The sequence below is a fragment of the Anticarsia gemmatalis genome, chromosome 8 (assembly GCF_050436995.1).
Source record: "Anticarsia gemmatalis isolate Benzon Research Colony breed Stoneville strain chromosome 8, ilAntGemm2 primary, whole genome shotgun sequence".
Taxonomy (NCBI): Eukaryota; Metazoa; Arthropoda; class Insecta; order Lepidoptera; family Erebidae; genus Anticarsia; species Anticarsia gemmatalis.
Genome location: NC_134752.1, coordinates 11,270,684 through 11,294,289, shown reverse-complemented (window position 1 = coordinate 11,294,289; position 23,606 = coordinate 11,270,684). Strand labels below are relative to the sequence as shown.

The 23,606-nt window shown below is 35.9% G+C and overlaps 2 protein-coding genes across 2 annotated transcripts; both read left to right on the top strand.

The window, feature by feature from the left end:
- The first annotated feature begins 567 nt into the window (after nt 1-567).
- On the top strand, nt 568-7,430 carry LOC142975089 (putative RNA-binding protein 46). Its single transcript, XM_076117745.1, has 6 exons — nt 568-866; nt 4,074-4,192; nt 4,303-4,394; nt 4,473-4,768; nt 4,947-5,116; nt 5,193-7,430. Exons 1-6 carry the CDS (start codon nt 690-692, stop codon nt 5,428-5,430), a joined length of 1,092 nt encoding a protein of 363 aa, XP_075973860.1. The 5' UTR covers nt 568-689; the 3' UTR covers nt 5,431-7,430.
- On the top strand, nt 7,200-17,151 carry LOC142975088 (uncharacterized). The gene is made up of 4 exons (XM_076117744.1): nt 7,200-7,463; nt 12,617-12,773; nt 15,322-15,441; nt 16,002-17,151. The coding sequence occupies exons 1-4, from the start codon at nt 7,419-7,421 to the stop codon at nt 16,949-16,951; spliced, it is 1,272 nt and encodes a 423-aa protein (XP_075973859.1). The 5' UTR covers nt 7,200-7,418; the 3' UTR covers nt 16,952-17,151.
- The last annotated feature ends 6,455 nt before the right edge of the window (nt 17,152-23,606 follow it).

The following is a 23,606-nucleotide window of genomic DNA, read 5'->3' as shown; positions in this document are numbered from 1 at the left end:
TTATTATAGCTAGTTTCATAATAGGATAAAATAATATTTTACAATATTATTATTTATACTTTATTTTAAAATATCTATTTCCGGTAGAGAGCTTTTGTACTCATAGTAACGGAAATGAAACCAATACAATCACAATAATGCATAAAAATAATAATAAGCTAATAAAAAGGATTAATTCTGATTTTTTTACATAAAACTATGATATTTAAATTTATTTACTACAATTTTTATTTAATTGTGTGTGTTGAATAATTACTAGGATTTTTTTGCAATAATGACTGAACGGGATCCTTTGTTTCTATATTTGAAATTGACTAGTACTATTTTTCCTGTTCAAATTACCATTTTAATAATGTATTCAATTAATTATTTGATTGATTTATATAATTCAGGGAGAATAGGACATATTACATATCATTTATATAATTATAATTATTTTTACTTAATGATTTAATTAAAAAACAGCATTGTATGATTATAAAAGTAATAAATTGACCTATTTTGGGATCAGTCTCAAGGCCATTTCGAAGCTTCCATTTTGATGACCGTAGCGCCATTTTCTTTTTTGTGAAAAAGAAATTTGCTTCTCCGATTGTTTCTTTTATTGGGAAATCACGGAGAGCGCGTACGCGTCGTAATATTTTCGTAAATACTATTGTAAGAAGTAATATATATATTTATAGGCGGAAATGCCTCCTGTTAAGCATTATTCATCTAGTGAAGTGAATCAGTATGAATTATCATCAAGATTATTATCTCTTACTGAAAATAATACATCGTATACTCTAACTCAAATAAATGGGCAGAGGATTTATAGAAAGGCGCCTCATGCATGGAGTGGCCCAGAGCCTTCAAGAAATTGTGAGGTGAGTAGATTTTGTTTACGAAGTGCTAAGGTTTGAATTCAAGTCTGCCGGCTAGCAGGTGTTCAGCAGGCGATAAGTAGGTATATCAATATTGAGATTCGGATTTTGCTATGATAACTACATCAATAATGTTGCTGTTTTTATCAGTGGTGTTAGTTATTTGGTATGAAGTTGAAATTTTAGTAATTAGTCTTCCTTTGTAACTCTTGTTGTATGTATTCATGTTTCCGCGCCAAAACTACAATGTATGCCTACACGCACACCTTCTAGGGTCTTCGTTGTACCTACCTGTGTTATTAGGTATTTAAGTGTGACGTATAGCATTTAGTTTGAAAGATGCACCTAGGTTTTGTACTGCTGCTAACCATTCATGGCTTGAAAGTTGTAACGGATTTCTTATTTGATTTCAAAAAATTGATAATTCAATTTGCTTGAAAGTTTTTTTATACACCTAGGATAAATAGATGGTCCTTGTTAATGACTAGTCAGGAACATTACCTACATAAATATACACACGCGGCTAAAACTGCGGTGTCTCGCACTGCTTTAATAATATGTAAAACTAGATAGAATAAACAATATTGTCAGTTGAGTGTCGACTTTGGCAAAATTTCTGTAAACAATATTGAATGAAGCAGCACACGACATGTTTGATATTATTTAGAGAAGCTAATTTAGAATTTAGTTAGCATTTGTATAAAATCTATACCAATTAGGTACCTACCTAACGTAGTTTTTACCTGGTCCGGGTGGTAGGGTAAAGCACCCAGTAGTCAGCCCCCAACCAGTAGTCAGCCTTTACATTTACAGGCTTTATATCCATATAATTAGTGTCGAAAATAGTAAAGACCGATAAAATAATCATTAATCGAATCTGTATAATCTTATTGACTAATATGCACAATTACGATTCGATAGCATGGCAGGTTAACGTGTTACACTCATTCTTATGAACTGCCATCACAGACATGGCCAAAAATGTCGCCATTGCTATTTTTTTGTTAAGGATTCGTGTTTTAGTTTTTGGCATGTTTTTAAATGAATTTGATGCAATATGGAACGAATTGATATTTTATGCTAGTATTTAATAGTTTATCTTCGATAAAATCATGCATTGCAGGCGTTTTATTTGTCTTTTGTATTATAAATTAACGTGGCCGACTATTGGGTTTCCAAATTATGAGGTTGATCCAGTAATCGGCCATGAGTGGCTGATTACTGGTTTTTTTGCAATTCTCATATATGTGGTTGAAATTAACAGGGCGAATAGTTCTCAATTTAACTATTGCGTTGAGCTAAACTCTTCTAAGACAGAAATAGTATTTTACCAGTAGTCGGCCGCATATAAAGTCAGTGAATTTCATGAGGCCGACCATTAGACCTACATATCCCATAGTCGGCCGTCAGTTTTGCTAAATGAAATTGGGTCTTAAATCCTTTCATTAAGGTTCTTTGTGGACGGCTATGTTGGCACAAAACTTAGTTACTTGTTTTCGAATAGTATCATATCAAAAAGACCAAACGATCTGTATAAAGAGGAATAATTGTCATGTGCTATGGTGGCGATCAAAAATGTTATGAAAATCATGGAAACGAGTCGAGTACTTGGCATTTCACACATTATTATGACACTACAAGTCCGAAATCGTTTAATAGTCGCACAAATGCCCCGTATGGTACGGGGCATTTGTAAGCTAGACTAAGTGCACTCCCAAAAACCAATGACTGCCCTAAGAAACTGGTCACGATATGCTGGAATCAGCTTCTAGTTTCACCGGATGCAGCTGAATACCAGTGTTTTACATGGAGCAACTGCCTATATGACCTCCACAACCCAGTTACCTGGGCTATACCACGACTACCATAAGACTGGTTATCAGATTTTCAAGCTTCTGACTAATGGCAACGATTGCCAGAGATCCTTAAATGCCCGCCGGGACCTACAATTTACCATGCCTTCCGAAACACGAAGGAATTTTGGGAAATGAGAAAAGAAAGGAATGATACCAGTTACTTCTATCATCTACCTTCTATTTCCTATCCTACCATTGACTTATGTATCAACACATCAAGAAAGCTAAAATAGTTTTATAGAAGAGAGCATCTTTTGTAGAGTGGGGAGAGTTGAGAAACAGAAGGAATAAAGGAACAGAAAATAAACTTTTATCGCTGTTAACCGTGTGCAGAAAGATTGACTAGAAAACAATTAGAAATCAATTACCTAAGTGCTAATAACTATAAATTTAAATCTTGAAAACCCCCGATTTCACAATATATTTTTTTATTTCATACTTTTCATGGGTTGGTGGTTAGGTTAAGCCTTTCCCACCGCCAGCTTTCTCAGCATGCGAAGCCATTTGAGAGTCCGTCCGAGTAAATTTGCAGACATTCGGTTAATCTCCCCACTTTAACCCACTACAACTTTTAAACGGCTTTACCGATTTTCATCAAACATGTCAAAAAACACTCGCACATATGTCACCTTTAATTAAAAAAAACTAAATTGAAATCACTGCATCCTTTCGGGAGTTATGATGCCATAGACAGACAGACACACAGACAGACACGTCGAACCTTATAACACCTCTCTTTTTGCGTCGGGGATTAAAAATTAATGGATGTATAAATTGTACTGCATGGTATTATTGCAAATGTGCTTTATTTCCTGGAGATTTCAATAAAAATATATTTAAAATAGAACATTTGTATTGAGTAAGTAAGAGGCTGACTACTGGGTAAGACATGGCTGACTACTGGCGAAATGGGGCTGACTACTGGTAAAAAGTGCCATATTATTTTTGTTTAATGTGGATTTTTTTCATAATAATCTTATGAATATGATATTTTGTTATTTTTTTCTTAAAGTTTAATAAATTACCTTTCATACAATGACTAATGATTTTACATCTAGTTGTAAATGTTAAAAATATGGCTAAATCAAATTGACATTTTCACTAAAAGGCTGACTACTGGGTGGTTTACCCTACCTACCTACCTACCCTGCGTGCTTGACTCCGCGCTAAAATGCGACCGACCTATGCTTTGGCGCGCTTTCGTCGCTTTCATAGATACCTACCTACTTACACATACTTACGGAGTTCTTAATTAGTACTATCGTAGATTGTCTATTACGGCGTTCACAAGTCGTTGCACAACCTGACAGATTTTAACTCAAGTCAAATACTAATATGATACAATATTTCGTAGGTATTCATTGGAAGAATCCCTCATGACTGTTTTGAAGATACTCTGGTGCCGTTGTTTCGCCAAGCCGGAGAGCTGTTCGAGTTTCGTCTCATGATCAACTTTTCGGGTTGGAACAGAGGGTAAGAATTGGTCTATCGTACCCCTCTTATTACTAATCGAAATCTGTATCGATTTCTAAACATGATTCGTGTGAATAGCACATGGTTAGTTAAAGATAAAATATTTTCAGCTATGCTTTCGCGATGTATACGACGGATGCCGAAGCGAGCAACGCTATTCGGATGTTCAACAACTACATGATTAGACCTTCGTGGCAGCTTGGTACGTACTTGTTGCATATTACTTTTTTGGACTCTGACTGTAATATTTGACTTTAACCTACCTATATTCATTTTACAGGTGTGTGCCCGTCTATCAACAACTGCCGCATTTTTATCTCGCGTATACCTCCAACTACTCCATCCGCGGAGATAGTCCGCCTGCTGTATGCTTTGACGGACGAAGTGCAAGAGATTCGCATTCGTCGGTCGATCGCGTCTTGTGCTGCGATCGTGGAGTACAAGTCTCACCGCGGCGCTGCGATGGCTCGCAAGGCACTGGTGGCTGCTGCCGCCGCTGCCTGGGGATGCGGCGCTCGTCCTGCGGTGGACTGGTCTCTGCCACAGTCGCCACAGTTGCTCAAGCAATACAGAGAGGTTTTACACTTATTAACTAACAACGATATTCTAGTTTCGGAAGAGGTTTCTTGTTACGTATCTGCTTGACAGTGCACTTCTAAAACTGTCAAGTGTTATGACGAATATTAGTAAATTTTAATTTGCGTGTTCTTTGCTTTGTTTCTTTAAATTAAACATTGATAATTTGTTTGTTTAGGTTGGACGTTGGACTCCTGAGCGTGGAGTGGAGCTCACTCGGGCTCCCGAGGAGCCTGCAGCCACTTCGCCGCCGCCGGCTGCACCGTCTTACACTCTGGAGCCGTGGTCGCAGGCTCGCCGTCTACGCATGATACACGAGGCTCAGCGAAGCGCCGCGGCCGCTGCTGAGTCAGTACTAACACAATTCTTGTGATACCATCATAACAATGATGATTTACATTTTAATTTGACTTTACCTGTTTAGATGGTCAAACCGTATAAACAACGGCATGGAGTCGTTGGTGTCGTCGATGACGTCGCTGGGGTTCGGCGGCGGGCTGGGGCTGCAGGCGGGCGAGGCGGGCGTGTGGGCGCCGCCGGGCGCGGGGCTGATGGGCGCGGCGCCGCGCCTGCCGCCGCCGTCGCAGCCGCGTGACTTCAACCCGTGGACTGCGCGTCACCCGCTGCAGGAGTTCATCACTCCGGGAAAAGACGTCCAGTGAGTGCGGCAACTTCTTTGTTTGTTAACGAGACAATTTTGCAGCTGCATTGAAACCTGAAAGTAAGGAATCCTTGCTTACTGAAATCTCATTTCAGATGTATCAAATTTTAAATAGTTATCATGAATATTAGCGAGCTATCTGTCAGCAGCTTTTTGTCTTCGATGCGCGTTGCTGCGAAGCTGTCTCGTCACTTTGTTTAATTTTTGTTGATTAATTTATTGCATGACTAAGGAATATTTGTTAAGTGTGCACCGCGTGATTGCGCTGTCGGTGCGAGGTTTTGGTTGGTTGTGGGAGATTGAAAAGTTCACGACACTTACCAAATTTTGTGCATGCTTTTTTCACGAAGCAAATTTTCTTTACTATTAACCAGAGGTACTCAATACCGTAGGGTGATGTCATGTTATGATGATGAGATTGTTTTTACTTTAAAAGGTCTTGCACATATAAACTTGGTGAACCCGTAATTCCTGTCAGGTTGAGCACCTCTAGTTTTAACGAATCACAATAATTCGTAAGATTAAAAATCGATTAGTAAGGATTATTAATATTTCATATTACTATAACATTTGAAAATATCAACTGACTGTCGCTTTGGTTTAGATAACGCATTTGTCTTGGGTTCGCTGTTTGCTTTGCTCTGAAAGTTTCAATTTGGGCTTGCAGTGTTAAAATTGGCTACTGCTTACTGAACGTGAACCATAGCAAATTAAAATTCGTACAATTAGTCATACAGTTGAGCGAGATAATCGTTCGAATTAACAATAACAGCCATGTGCATTGTAACCTACTACAATCCGAATTTAATCGCGATAAATGTTATTTAACGAACCTTTCTTATTTACAATGTTAAATCACAAACAAACCAAACCTTTTTAGTTACGGCGGCATTTTGAGAATCATGTTCGTGCTTAACCAGTAGCCATTTTTTTAAGTTTGCGAATCTTGTGTTTTACCATCGTCAGTAGCTTTTACTTGTTAAATGTTAGTTTATTTTTCATTTGTATGATGACTAGTGAACGCGAACTTTCTCTTGCACTCCTTGTAAGGCATAAGAGAGGTAAATTTTAATTTTAGACATTATTTTAATTTAATCCTAAATGTATTTTAATTAAGAATCCAATTGAATGGCGTCATTATTTATGTATTAAATTTGAAGCTTTTTTAAGGCAGCATCGATATATTTTAAGCATGAGTCTACAATATTGTTTTAATGTTATAGATAATATGAATTAAGGGCAACTGTGGGCCGCTCTGTGCGGCCGCGTTAGGATTATTGCACTACTGGCAATCTGCATTTTTTGATGTTTTTTCAACGAAATATTCATGTTATTGTACTTTACTATTTCTGTGTATGAATAAGTCTTATTTAAAATCAGGTTTTAAGTAAATCAATTTGGAACTGTTTTCTCAGCGATGAATAAACTCAGCATTATGAAATTATCTACATGCAATTAACAAAATCTGAACAATTTTGTAGCGAGACCAGATGAATTTATCTCTCGATGTTTTATGAGATTTTTAAATAATATTGCATGCCAGTATTGATTAATAAATTTAAGTATAATGGTTTAAATGTCCTCGCTGTTTTATTTGTTTGCACAGCTTGCCACCTGTTTGTTTAACACAGCTTTATAATGTTGGATTGACCGCACGCATTCTACCTAGTGATGAAATAATTATAAGTTATCAAATAACCAGTTCCTTGCAGCGAGCAGCTGATATGAGCGTCACTATCGGCAATATCGAGTTAAGCTGCAGTCGAGCCTTGAATGAGTCGGCCGCAGCTCGCCCACACCGAAGCGCCTCAGGTTTTCCTTCAATGTCACTCTAACGCACCGTGAAAATGGTCGTTTGCCTCAAACAAAACACGGCGGCCGCGTCGCGCGGATGTCTCAGCTTGTAAACTATGTGTTATGTCATCGCGTAACTCTCGATAGTATCAGTGTAGTACGTGGTGTGTGTATCGGCGAGCTACCGGCCGCGCCATGGCGCTCTGCGACAAGTGGGTCGCCCTCAAGATAGTGGAGTTTGTGAGTAACTTAACATATTGCAACATATCAACACACGGCTGGTGATGCAAACACTTTGATTTGGTAACGTGGTATTTATTGGTCATTGCTTCTTGGAATGGTATTGGATTGGCGGATTAATTTGTTGGTAAACTTTCAAAGTAGATTATGTTAACTATCGCCGGTTTTTTTTATACCCTGTTATTATTTGTGCACTTTAGTTATTGTTTTGTACATAATACTTGACCAATTTATAACTTACGGATAGGATTCGAACCTAAACCTTTGATATGACAGCTGTAGTGCGCCTATCTTTGCTTTAACTTAATAAAAGTAACTAAGACATAGTTTTGCTGTCTAGTTGCGACTAATTCTCTAAAATGCGTAGATAATGGCTATAAAATGTCTCCTAAATCTCATGTCGTACTGACATCGTCGTTTACCAGTAAGGTGATACTAAATAAACAAACCATTATTCGGGTCAGTGAAAATTCTTGTTGCATAAGATGCATTAGCGAACTTGTACATGCTAATGAAAGATGATCAACAAATCACACAGCAGGTTATCGTAGGGTTTGGTACCTTATGTAATATGGTATAAAACCTATAGGGCAGTCGACGTAATTTTACAATATTGGTTTTATCCCGAGACTATCGTTGAACTTAGAGCTTGTTAGACTGCGCAAGTTCTCTTGCATAAATGTATCATATTTTTATTTGCGTTTTTCAATAGAGGCACGACAGAAATTAAGTTACATATTAATAAATAATATGTATTAGGACGAATTAGCCCATTGAAATGTCACATATTTGGCTTGCATTTCCGAGGACGCAAACAAATATAATTGCGTCCTTTGAGAAATGCAAGCCCAAAAGTAACTTGTCAATAGACTAAGTAGTAGCAAAATTATGCCGAACGTGATTGTATATTCGCCAGTCTGAAAAAAAAACGTTTAAAGTGTCAGTGACGTCTTGCATAGTTAACTTAAAAATTATAATTTAATGTAGTAGATGTAGAATTTGTCGTTCCATGTTTGCATACAGGTAATTAAACAACCGTTGCGAATATAAAAGGCAAACAATACATAGCAAATTAGCTACCTTTCAGTTTTAATGAGGAGAGCCAAAACTGCAGGGTCACTTGACCTTTCAAGAGCTTTTGTCACTTGCTAATTGGAAATCCATTTTCGTATGCATTGTCATTTTCATCTAAAACATGACGAATGGTCAACATTGACGAGGTTTATTATTTTAGGATTTGTTTTAGAAATAATTAAAGACATGTTGATATTATCGACCACCGTTTAATTTAGGCACTGACTCAGGTCTGCTAAATATACGAATATACTTCGTATACTGCTTCTTCATCTTACATCCTAACGGAATCGGGACTATAGAACTAGCGAACGTTTTTCTTTGACCCGGTTAGACTACGGATAAAACTAATTACTCGTGGAAAGGCTAATAAGATATAATAGCTCAGAGGTATAAGACTGAGTTATTTACCACAGAGTTAAATCAGATTTAATATAAACAGTTTCTCCGGATTGATATTTCATTCCTTCTTCAAATCTACTTTCTGCAATCTGTCATTAACATCTGATCCAGATTTTCCCCGTAATTTAAGCTGACGCCCAAGTATTAGCTGTGCCTAAGGCTTGAAGCTTGTAGTTCAGACTTCCTTCCAAACCTGTTAGTGGGTAATGGTATGTTAATGTGCATTCCCCAGTGACAAACATTAACTGACATTCATGTTGCTATATTTAGACCCCATTTTCACACTTTTGAATAAATATTAGGTAGCTTAACAGCCGGGGTATTGACAGATGTTTTCATACACTGCCGTCACTATACCTACTTATTCCACTAGACTAGATTATCCTGCTACTAGATTGAACTGGTGTATTCCCACTTGTCCCCTCTAAACTCTATATGTCACCCTGGGGTGACAACTGGGAATTTTCTTCTTCTTTTATTCCCAGTTGTCAACCAGGGGGAACAGTCTTACAGGGGACAACTGGGAATATACCATTAATCTAACCGCTAGTTTTTATTTTAGATATGTTATATTCTCTTTGCTTTGTACAAATGATAAGTCATTTTTTTACAAGTTTAAACCTAACATCGTATCATTCTATAATATCGATTATTCTTCCTCAATTTAGTTGCATACCTTAGTGCAGTGAATCAGCTGTAACCATGATATGGTGTTGCGTAATAACTATAATTACTCGTAACGCCTCACTGCATCATAACGATACATATTATACAAATAGTTTCACACATTGTTTTATAGATTGTCAACTAAACGTCGAATTCCAGTTTCAATAATTAAAAAAAAAAAATTATGATGATTTGATGACGGCTGTAGATTCCGATTCACTGCACCCGAGAGTTGTACAATAAACATTTCTGTCTGGACAAAGTGGCAGTCGTTGTCAACAATTCAAGCTGTTTATGCAGTCTTAATGTGCCCGTGACATTAATTAATAATTAGATTAATTAGGGTTAGCGTGTGAATCTGTTAAAATACAACAATTTTATCTTTAGTTTGTCCTCATTGTAATTGTTTATGGATGTAGATGAGATCGGCGCTAATTATATAAATGTACGTCAAAGTAAGATTTTGAAAACCTGAAAATTGTGTGTGTTTCAATCTCAATACTAAGGTTTAACTGACATTTAAAACATCACTAAAAACAACTGAATACAAAAAACTTTGGGAATGAAAATGGTATTTTATTTTTATTACTAACTCAATTGAGGGGTGGGAACATTTTATAATAGAATAAGAAAAACATATAATTACTTAGTCACCGACTAGTTAAACATCACTAGTGTAAAAAAATGCTTTATGACTAATACACAGAAAACGAAGGAAAATGTAGATTTGCTTGTCTTTTCTATGCATAGTCTATGTTAAGTACTTAAAGGCATTTCTTAAACTCAATTTGTTCTTACTAATAGAAACTAGATCAAATCTCAGGATAAGAAGTTATGCTGATGTACTCCACAATCCTCCTATTATATTTTAATCGTCTATAACAATTTGTCGAAGTCATCGATCGTCTGGAGATCCTGGGCAGATACCATAAGTTTAACCTTTAAAGCTTGGGGGTCTATGTACGCTATTAGACAGTTGGCGATCAACTTTTTCATCTATTTGTTTAAGTATATTCATTTCAGGCTTTTGCTACACTTACCAAAATCATCTTCATTTGGCAACCTCTCCCTCGTACTCTGACCGTCGCGTCGAGGGGACAGCCATAGGATATGTTGAACTTGTTTTACGATCCATTAACATTTCATGGACCATCTAAATCCAATAAATAGACTATTTATAATAAGTTGGTTCCTCAGCCCAACTTCGAAGATCGAGTGTGGATGATTGCTTCCATTACAAGCCTGATTTTACAATGATCAAAACACTATTCAGAAAACAAAACAAATACTTGGTAAAAAACGTTATTTAACAGATTTTCCTCCTTTCGTTGTTCATTGTGATTCTGTATTTATCAATGCAGTAAGTAGTCAGTACTATTTGTATTTTTTTCCTCTATTCAAGAGTCGTTTGCTGTTATCAATGCATCTTATTTACCAGTATTTACTTATTGTATAGGTAATTTGAAGTTATCTGATTTCAGCTGCATCTCTAGCATTGACGGATTTAGGGCACAATCTACTATTTCAAATCGCAGATAAATCTTGATTATCAGTTATCAAACTAAACGCTCTATTCGTTTGATAAATCTTACTACTATTATAAACTTCACTCTTTCACACAAATATTACTGAAGATTTAGGATGAAATTTGGTATGTAGGTAGCTGAAGACCCAAAATAACACATAGGCCACTTTTTAGGAGTTTCCGGAGTATCGAGGTTTACACGGGAAGGGTTTCCACGCGGACGTAGTCGCGGGTGGCTCTAGTAACACAATAACCATGAAACTTATCGACTTTAGCGTTTATAAAAAGACAATTTGCGACACACGACAATAATTTACGAGCATATAGTTCCGTAAACTTACATGTAGGTAAGTATATTATGTAGTTATAATAATTAAGTGCGGGTGCAGCGTCGCCGCTTGTCAATGTCGGTCCCACGGTGGACAATGACGTCACAGTTTCATTCGCGACAATCGCCTCGTCGAAGGACCGACGATGTCTATTGTTATGCCACAATGGCGATATTTCCTTTTGGGATGTGCTTTACGTGTGCCGTAGACAAGGTCTTATGTTTTTATTCAGTAGCGTCGTTGTTTGTATGGTTATGAACTGTTTATGGTTTTGTTTAAACAGGTAGTTTTGTATTATGTAGGTCAGGTTTTAGTTTGATTAATATTATATCAGCAGTTATAAGGCATTGTTGCAGGTATAAGTAGTATTTTATTTAGGTTAAGTATATAAATAGGAGTAGAAGTGTTGGTGATACGAATAGAGATTCCCTAGAGAGGTCTCATGAATTTATTCAACTTGGGGAATGACACCTATAAATGGCAAACTGCTAGCTGCTTATAATAACTATGCTATCATAATAAATTACATATCGAGTTCTGGGAATTGATATCTGAAAATACGACTAGGTAAACATTTTCAAGTAATATTAAATTTAACCATCAAGTTAAAGAGTAGTAAAAAGCCGGTATTTGACGTTAAAGTAGTGTTTACTCGCAGGATATGACTAGGCAGGATATAGCGCACTGCAGTAACCAGTAACTTGTACCACTTCCCGTGGCTTGTCTTTATCGTCTGTCACATAAAGTTAACATGCATTTCTGAAATAGTCATATTTTTTAAACGCTAATAACTTTTGGGCTCCCACTGAGAAAAACAGAAATCTCTGTCTGTACTTAACTAAGGATTTATCTGGGAATACTTAGAACCAAAACTGGCACTCCCAATTGTCATTATTTTGCTGGGGTAACGTACCGTTTATAGCATTTAAATTTTGAAAGCACTAAGTATTCAGACTTCAGATTAAAACGTCTCTAATAACTAACATATTTAGTTCTTAACAATTCTACAAGTATTTGTGAAGCAAAATAAATAGTAAAGACTAGAAAACAGTAATGTAGAGTATACTAGAGTAGAGATATCTTTAGTTACAATTTAGAACCTTTACATGGAATTAAATTAACTTCATATTCGTAATAATGGTGTTTTCTCTTAACAGTTGATGTGCGTAGCGTGCCTGGTGACAAAGCGCGTGTCTCAAGACGATGAGGTCCGGTTGTCGCTGCTGCTGCAGAAGTTGTCGCGAGAGTGGTCGCTACTCACCTCCGTCACGTGGGACACGGTCGGCGGGGCCTTCGCTGATGCTGTCTATGGAGGTAAGAAGCAGAAGTAATATACAGATATTCCAGGTAGAAAAAATATATGTTGCCTAGCCTATCCTTGCAATTTAGGCCTGTCCTTATTTTGAGGAGTCGTTTTGTATTTAGTCGATTTTTTAAGCGCGTACAATTGGTAACAATGTAATTGGAGGATTGGAGGAGTATAAATATATTTGATAGCTACTGTTCGATGTAAAAGACCTACGAATTATTTACTTATCATAATATAAACATTTTGGTCATGAACCTAACTTCATTACTCAATGCACTTATTAACGAGAGTTAATTGTTATCTGTGTTAGTAAAAGGCATCTAAGGGTCAATTGTCTAAATGGAACTAGAAATTTTGATTACAATAGAGCCCAAACGACCCAACATAACAACCCGCATTATATGGATGGATGTTATTTATTATACAAGCCTAAATTTAAGACAACTGCCAATTTTTTCTTCTTAGTATCTTTCGCTAATTTATTCAAAAAAAAATTAGGTAATTAACTTTAGAAGTAGATTTTTTTTAGCTTAATCGATTTGTTAATCTGCACTCGTCAATTCATTGGATAATCCAATCACAGAATCAACGTAACCGCTATAACTAGCTATAGCTTTAAGACTTATACCTTATCAATTACGTAACATATAAAACTAGTATGTCAGGTCCTACGCGCTTAGATATTCTCATACCGTATTATAAAATGTAAGTATGTATGTGTGCTTGTTACTCTAACGCAAAAACTACTGGACGGGCTTGATTGAAATACGATATAAGGATAGTTTATAACCTACATTAACACATAGGATATTTTTTACATGAGAAATCTTTTCAAGCGGACGAAGCAGCGGTTAGAGACAAGTATTTCTAAGCCGAACTGCCAGCTAATCTAAGATTCGGTCGAATCGAGTGGGATAAGTTAAACTCGCAAATTGGAGCTATATTTTCCGATAGTTTTTTCAACTTAGCATGGCTTGCATGGACGGCAATGTATTAACAATCTGGCACAACGATGCAAGCTGCACTAAGCAAACTTATTTTAATCACTGTCGGTGGACGTTCAGCTTTATAACAACACATAGAGTTTATATTTACCCATGGGCTCGGCGGTTACGCAACGGTCCACGCTTGTACGAGGTCGCACTTTATGGTGTTTGTAAATCTGTCGCAGGGAGGGACATGACACCGTGGCGTGTTAATTACATATTATATTTGCGCTAAATCCGCCCTTATGATTAAATATGACATGCGAAATAAAATTGTAGAAAGTTTTATTTTAACTTTACCATAGAGTCTGGTTGTTTATAAGGGAAGTGGTATTTGACACGTAAGCATTAGCACATATTCTGACTAATTAAATTCAGAGTGCTTATAGCAAAAATGTAGCACGCTAGGATAGTCCTACCCAGAGCAAAACTATCTATAACATTATTTAAAATTTCATCCAATTCGGATCACCCAGTTGTGAAAGCGATACCCGGGTTATTCTCGCATTGTTGTTGCTAGTATGAATTAGTTAAATTGAGTAGTAAAGGTACTAAGCAGTAAATACGGATCATAATGAAACTACATCAAGACACACTTGAAAATGTTACTAGAATTTGAGAAGAGAAACAGGTTCTGCTATCCAGATTTGCAGATCAAGGAACTCAAACTTAGACTAATAAATAAAAACAACCTGCTTTACAACATATTTTATTTTGTACATCCAAAAATACGGGCACGCGACATAAAGTCACGATATTTGGGAGTTCAACATGTTTAATAGAAAGTTATTATTAATATAGAAAACTGGGACGAAACTACACGCCTTATAAATGTTGCGTCACTAGGGTAAATGATATTTAACTTGTACGTAATAAAAATAATGTTTGTATGATCGATTGATTTTTAATTTACTGATTGCTTTGCTACTTAGAAAAATTATTTTCCTGTATATGCTATTATAGCATTAACTATCGTGACCCGGAGATAGCAAGCTTAGCTTATTTTTCTGTATAGTTTTGTAATTGAAAATGCAAATTATTGAATTATAAGTAGTAATAAATTATATATTATTTCTTTTGGACTATAGTAAAAGTGCTGTAATCTCCTTTGTTGAGTTTCATATTGTTTGACGTCTGGTCATTATCATTCAATACAGCGGGAATCTCTAGAAAATACGACCAAGCTTTGATGATCAACAATCTCTGCGTATCTCCATAGTAATCATCGTGACTCGTCGCCCCATCAAAAAATCTAGTATTTAAAACAAAGTTTGCATAAATAAAACTTACCTTTTTTACTACACGAAGACTTTGGAATTCCGCTTCCATATCGTCGAGGAAAAACAGTAATCAATACATAACTTGCGTAGTTATTAACTTTTTGCTATGTTTATTTATAAGTTGTAAGGTCCTTTGTTACAAGATAATAATATAATGTATGCAAATAAAGCTTAAGAAGTTTGTAGGGACCTTAACAAAAGACTTTCCTTTTCTACCTACTCTTCTGGTAAAATGGCGTGATTTTATGTCCTGTATGTATGTATTTATAATTTAATTTTGTTCACAGGTTATACGATAATCACATTCGGATTGATCATAGGGAGGATCTTTCAAGAGATACCGAAAGGACGACGCATTCTGGAGGGCTATTTTCTAGGATTTGGTATGCTGTTCTTCCTGATTTTAGGTGAGTATTGACAATTAAAATAAACCTTTTACTATTAACTGAACACTCATAAAACAATTTGTATTTGTTCCTTTGGTTAGAAACTCATCACTTAACTTATAATTTGATAGATGTTTTTACCTATTTAATTCTATACGTGAACCTGTAATTTGTTGTTTTTAGTTTCAATTTTATTCTAGTAATCTTCTGCGTTGGTTCTTTCTTATATATAAAATACGTCTAAACAATTTAGATTAACAAACAATACACAAGTTAAACTGTTCGTGTGAGAGTAGTTTAAAGGAAGGTACTAACAAATGAATTCCGATTTGATGACTAATAATCAAATTCAAATATGGTCTTAGAATACGTTAAAACTGTTTTGTTTATTAAAAGTCTCGTGAAATCTACTAAACAGGTTTGACCGCTTTAAGCACGTGGCGTTGTAAACTTATTAATACTTTGATGAATTCTATGATATCGATTGAATAGCAAAACATACGCAGTTCCTACGCTCTTCGCAAATTGGTCGTTGATATTTTATGAAATGGCAACTTATGGTACATTTTCCTTTCTACCAGGTGGTCTAGAACTGGCAGCCTTAGACTCCGTGCCTAGAAACCTGGTTGTAAACGCATCAGTCCTCGGCAGCTTCTCCCTCATAGTAGCTGCCCTCTTCCTCCTAGACCTCATGGCTCCCAGGATATACACAGCCACCAGCCACTCGCAAACAGACCCTCTCTCATCACCCATGGCTCAGAAGAAGGTCTCCATTATCTCATCACCAAATATGAACGGTCATTTACCAGCAGAGAAGACCAACGGTGCCAATGGACACGTTCCCGAAAGACCCAAAGATTTAGACTTAGAGAAGAATGTACACGATAAGGATACTACGAATGAAGAAATCACGATACTAGAGCAGTCCAAAACTGGCTACCCCAGGTTTGACGACACACTCGAAAAAGACGAACTACAAAAATCCAAATTCGGATCCCTACGTAATGGTATGGAGACAGGCAACTACGTACGACTATCAGATCCATTATCCATCCCTGATAGATTCCACTACGAACAAGAATTAGCTAAATTCAACGAAAAATACCTTAGAGACTATTTAGACAACTTTGCCGGAAAATTATCCGTGCGGGAAGACTATTTACCTGAACCACAAACGCCTGTGTTCGCTAAAGTGAAGACAGGACGACTGAAAGGCTTGTATGATGAAATGTCGCCGAGTTACGAACAAAAGCGGTCGAAGTCTCCGACGCCTCCGAACAAAGCGAAGACAGTGCCGTCACCGACCTTGCAACAACTCGAGGATTATTTACGAGGGTCGACAAGGTCGAAGAGGGCGGACACACCGGCGCTGTTCCCCATGGAACCTATAGAGGAGAAGGACAATGCTGATACGGAAGGAAGAGCGTCTGGAACACCCACTGACCCTGGTTATGTGCAGTACACAGCGGGCAGGTGGTCTGACAAGGGACAAAGGGATCTCCGAACACCACGACATAGCCCCACGAAGTAGCAAGAACCAAACAATATTGTGATAAATGACCTGCCAGGCGGCAGTCAAACCAATTGTCATGTCCTAAGTGTACATTGCCACGACGAACATTGACTGACGAACTTTAAAATCCACCTTTAGTGCGAGTGTATGTAAGATTAATTTAATTTAGTGAATAAGAATACTAATAAAGTTTTTGCATATATTTCGTCATAACATTATCTCTCATGTATTTTAATTAGATACCCAAATTCAATTATATCTTATTTTCTCACATCAAAATTGCTAAGTTGTTTGAAAATTTAAAACAAAGGAATTAACGCCGTTGCAAGGTAAAGACGTAATTTCACGGCACCTATTGACTTGTAGGAAGTTCGTTGTGCGGCTACTTAAGTGGAAGATTAGAGTTAATTTAAAAATAATGATGTAGTGACACATGCAACACATAGTTTACTTGTATATTAAATGTTTAGATACGTTCCTTTGCTTGCTCGGTCTAATTACAGTTATCTGAGGACACGGAGGTACATTTGAGTCATTCTTTTCGTTGTAAACTCAAAGCATCGTATTAATAACTGTCAACTGAGACATAATTGCAGTCATAGATATTATTCTCTTGAAAACTCAGCTCTATGATTAAGAGTCGGTCTTAGTTGTAAAGTTTGTGACTTGTTTTAATAGCTGACTTCTATGAAACTTAATTACATTAAGGTACATCGGCCTGATGTGGCAAATCTGGAAACGTTTCCGTTCTTTTATCTATATAAAGTAATGATTGAATGTCGTTTTGGACCTGTTCGTAAGTAGCAAGTTCATTTGGTAAATTACTTTACAATTTGGGTCAGATAAAATGCATTTGTTAATTGATGGTTAAAATGGCGTATGAATGAACTGTGGAGAATTCTATCTTAATAGTTTTTTAATTATATTTCTAGAAAATAACAGATATTTAAGGTGAAAAGATAATATGCTGCTACTATTTTTAATAAATTGTTATTAGTGATTTATATTTTTTATTCCTCTGAATAATTAGGTAGGAATTCTTGGCCTAGGTCTTCTATATAAACAATATAAATAGCGGGGAGCGTCCTAGTAAGCTGAAGTTCCTCTGTGAAGCCGCTAAGAATAGCTTTACTCAATTCTCACGGCAGACACTGGCAGTCGTTAAAATGACAAAGAGCTCTTATTAAAACTAATAGTCTGAAGCCTAGGTGTATGACCTGTGTTTTTCGAAGCAGTTTTTAACCAATGACCATTAAATTAACTAAGTGTAAACATTTGAGAGGAATAAGGGTCATATATTACTTGAAAACCAGAGTATCTATGTTACAAACATATGGGGAGGGATACTTTTCCTTTTTTTTTTCATACGATTGTCTCACTCCTGGGCTAGGATCTCCTCCTGAAATCAAGAAAGGTATACTAATTACTATTTGACATATAGTCAACTATCGTAAACCCGCGACTGCCGCCCGCCCTTGCTGAACACAAACCATTCTTAAATTTTTATTAAATAATCGTTCAGCAAAAAAGTAACTTAAAATTAAACCGTTAATTAAAGTTAAGTAAAACGTGTTACTTTTGAAGCAAACTAAAGAATGTTGAAAGATTTGTTAAGCATCGATATTTCGTAATACACTAAAATCTGTATCACAGTAGTAGCTACAAAAAGTACATATTAACTTACTTGTACACAACCTTGGGGTATTCTAAGCACTGACCATTTTGACGTCTTCATTCATCCGTCGTATTTCGCAACGCATCAGTTGGCTTGCTAAATGAATTGTCTTCAGGCAGGCGTGTTAATAGCAGGGACCTTACGCTACTACGGTTCAATGGCTGCCTGTGGCGACTGTGGCAATCAATTAGATCTCTTAGCGAATGTCAAGATCAGCTGTTTACTATTCGGAAGTAGGTAGTTTTGTGTATCAAGGTTTGGTTAACATGCCTACGGCTTTTTAGTGCAGTTTTAAAGAACTGATCCAGAAGCGTAATGCTCTACAGTTGCTACTATCAATTATTATAGGAAATTTCACGTATTGGAAAATGTATCGCAAAAATAGTTCCTACGGCGTCTGCTAAAGGTGCTGATCAGATTTTTTGTTTTCGGTAGCTTACTGGTTGTCGATAGTCAATACTGATAGAGAATCGCGTTTTTACTTTATGCGTTATCGCATATAAAACGACCCAATTTTTTAAATTTATGGAAATATTGTCTTATAGATTCTAAACATTTAAGAAATGGAACTCGGGACCATCTCACAGCGCCGCAGACATCATCAGGGGTCAAATGAAGGTGTATTATGTATAGGGTAGTTGACCAGGTTAAGGAAAAAATATTAAACTTTACTCGTAAAAGGTTATCTAAAATAGTATCTAAATGCTAGTGCTAAGTATTTTTTTTTGTTAATAACGTCGAAATCAAATTATTATGGACTGAAACATCGTATTGGACGCTCATTCGATGTTAAAGAAGCTGAATTGACTACAAGTAATTAATCAACTACTTACCCTATTATACAATAAAAAAAAAGTCCTACAAAGGGGAAAAAGAATGTAGGCTCGTGAAAAGGTACCCACATTAGTCTACAAGTGACTATGAAATACTAAGTGCTTAGTTTTCTAGTGTTTTTTTTTATTGCGAGTTAATACAAATAGTTATAGCGATTTTTTCGTATAAACATTATGTTTGTTAGTTTAATTATCTAAGCCTGTGCTTGATTGATGTATTATAGTGTAGTGAGACAATGCCGGACAATAGGTAACAAATGCTCGTTAGCAAAGATTACTTGTGCACGTTGTTAAGTTTATATCATAATTCTAGATAATCTAGGTCAATAACGATTACCTAGATACTTATGACAAGTATTTCGTAAGGAATAATCCAGTCAGCAGGTAAGTCTTGAAGAGATAATTTTAAAATCCTAGCAAGTAGGTATCTATGGATGCTGTAGGTGCCTATTTATTTCATAAAAAAGTAATGATGGTCCGTTGATTAAACAGCATGAGATTCAAAAATAACAAAGCAATGTTAGCATTCTTTATAACGGAACGGAACGGTCACATTGTGTTATAATTAGTCTTATTATTAAGATGCTTAGCAAGCCTTGTTGAATTTTATAACTCTTTTACAATTTTCCGTGTCAACGACACCATGCGAAAATATTCTTGTAATCCCCACCTTGAATCAAACAGGAATTACTTTGAAACGAATAATTATGGTCGTTAATGATTTGTTTTTGTTTATGTCACTTGTAAAGTCGGGTGATTCATGTAATGTATTGTTACGCTCATAAAATGCAAATTAAATATTATTATGGATCACTTTATTGCCCCTACAATGGTTATTTCTCACGAGCTTCGACCTCGGAATAGAACTTCACTAAAGTTTTATCTTTTTATTAAATGTTTCTTAGAGCTAGTGATAATTATCTATGTTTTTGGTAATTACCAAATGAGGTAGACACAGGATGAGGCTCTCATATAAATATGCATTAATTACGTGCCTAAAATAAAAAAAAAAATGCTACAAGTATAAAGCAGGTGTACTCAATCTTTAACATAGTCCTCAATATGTACTTTTGAATGGATAGGTAGTTAAATACTGGACAATTTCATTTTCCAAGAACTTGGATAGTCAACAACAAATTTGTTGATTTCCCAAACGCTTGATTTTCTTTTGCACGAACTATTCTAATCTTTAAGAAGCAAGTTATTGCACATAGTCATTCATGCTTACTAACTTAACACTAAGTAAGTACTTAAATAACTAACGTTTCGTGCAGCACTCGTTAAGCAACATCCAATAGGCTTGCTTGTTTATCTTCAGAGTTTATTATCAGTAACCTAGTTTCATCAGCTCTATGACTTACGTTGAAAGAATGCAATATTGTGCTGCATGTAACTTAGAGCGACAAACACGTTGAATATTTATCAAGGCGTGTGCTACCAGTAGGTAGGAAGGTAACTAGTGTTATGCGTTAAGACTAGCCGCGGTATTATTCCTATTTAAATAGCTACATAGATACCTATGTATAGTTGGTCATTTTAATAGTATCTACCTACCTAGCTAGGTAATTTTATGACAATCGTATGCAATAAATATATCTATAAGTACAAATACGTATGTCTTAGTGGTGATCTCTACATAAAATTATTTGCAAATCAAGTTAGGAACTTATGATCAAGATTCAGACACGGTAGGTATATGTGATTCGCATAATCTCCCTCTGAAAACATTGCTTATTGGAAAATAATTTTCGCACTAATAGGTAGGATACTAGTTTAAATAAGTAGTATTAAGTATGATAATCTGGATGGCGTGACAGTGAACCATTTAATGTTGTATGAAATTTTCTAATAGAGTCACATAAGTCACATAGGTCACACGACAGTGTTTTTATCAATAAATCTCAATCTATCACGGTTTCTTATATGTGACGTAGACTGATATTCATTATTTTAATTAAATTAAGCTTACACGTCGTACAAAATTGTTTAATTGAACAATCAATCACTGTCCATTCTTGTTTGTAACGCGTCCGGTTCTGTGATTTTAATTATGCAACATCTATAGATATTCATCGAAATACGTGTACTTAGTTTTAAAAACTTTAGTTTAACTTACCTACCTACCTTATCAATTGAGTAATAGAAACCTAATCGAGCTTTGCTTTATAGTTTTTAAAGAACTACTGGTTTACGTCCTTTCCAGGTATAATCCTTTGCAGTTCCAAGTATCCAAAGCAGTTGACCACGTTTACAAGTGACAGATGTACAAAAAACAAGTGAGTACAATTTCATATTTATAATATTTGAATAGTATGGGGTAGCTTGGAGTTTTCATTAAGTACTTTATCATCAAGGTGTTGCGAAAGCTTTCTTCCCCATCGTAGTTCGTCAGCGCGGACGATGCACGAAGGTTGCGCCTGCGCCGGTTCCCACGCGTCGCCAGTAAGAAGTGTCCTTTGTGTACGCGCCCGCCAAGGCCCGTGATTAACATGTGACCCCGAATGCGTGAAAAATTACTAAACAACTGTTTACTTATGTGTAAATTGTTGTGAACTAGGAAGAAAGATAAATAGAACGTTGTTTTTGTTCTTGGTTAGTGGACAATTTCGTTAATTTGCGTGGGTGTTCTTTGTACAACTTGAAAAAGAACCCGTCAGTTCTCAACAGTTCATGCCTATGCCTTAACTATTTTTTGAAAACAATTTGATAGGCGTGGGTGGATTTAGATTGAGTAATTTCTTTTAAAATCTAGCATCCCTTTTTTAGTCGGATTTCAGGACATAAATAAAGTCTACAAAAAGTATGAAAACAGTAACAGTAGCGTATTCGATCAATATTATTAAGAGCTCTAAGTGAGTGACCATTTGCTCCCATGTAAAACTATCCGTAGCATTTCATAATTCATGGAAATTTCAATTAATATTACGCAATGATTGTAAATCAAATATTTCTTTACGCGGAAATGACATTTAGTTGAACATTTCTCTCAATTTACATACTAAATGTTATTAGCTGTGTTTTAAATCAATTTAGTGTTGTAAGTTCGCAATGCTTGCTCTTTATTAGTTTACGTAAACAAGAAATGTGTGAGTTCATCGTTATTTTCATCTCTAGTTTGTAATAATATAATTAGTTAGTAAACTGGTTTTATTATGTGTTTTTGTGCGGTGTCATGACCGCATATGAACGAAGATTTACTTTAGCATAATATTAAACTAACTTTACAGCACTACCTTCGTGTAGGTATCGACATAAAATTACGTACCTTTCCCAAGAGAGCAGGTAGATAATAGTTATTAAGTATTCTGTACCTACACAGCAAAATTGCGTCAATGGTGTAATTGTTAAAGTGGTCGCCTGCTACTGTCACTGCGTTACAAAGTCAAAGGTTCGATTTCTTTTCGGAATAATATTTGTGTGATCTACAAATAGTTTACATGTTTGTTGTGGTACATACTAGTTATGATAGTTACTAGCTACGAGTAATAACTTAGTTAAAACGTCATTGCTCGATGAAGTGTGTGTGTGTGTATATGAATGAGTAAATTATACTTGAACGTCGTTGTTTTGTATGATGTGTGTGGCTGTGTATGTAGATATAACACTTATCTCTGTATTCTAAATGCGTACCGGTAGTAGACCTGGTTAACGTGTTTGTAATACGTTAACTAAGCTACAGGAAGCTAGGATCTTTCTATTTTTATCTCAGATAGTGATTTACTTACCTGTAATTAATTATGATAGAGCAATAACGATTTCTGCAATTCGGTGTCATAATCGACTATCAATTTCAATAAATATGCTCAACTTCTTCTCCCAAATTATAAATAGGTATTCAGTGGCATATCTACTACCACTTTGTCAGATATTATCATAATCGTTTCAGCAGTTTAGTGGTGAAAGCATAAGACAGGATACTATTAGAGTTACAGAACTTTATGTCAGTCTAATGCTGGCTTTAATTTTACGTACATACTCAATACTCTTTCAAAGAGGTTTCCCAATTATAATAGCCCTTCAACCTGACATTTAAATCATGAGTACTTTGGTACTTCTAATCGTACCAGTTCTTGCAATAACAACGAGAGTACGTAACAATACACAATGAATGCAACCTTTGATCAATTTAAGATCAAATACCTTCCAATGATAACCTGTTTAGTTA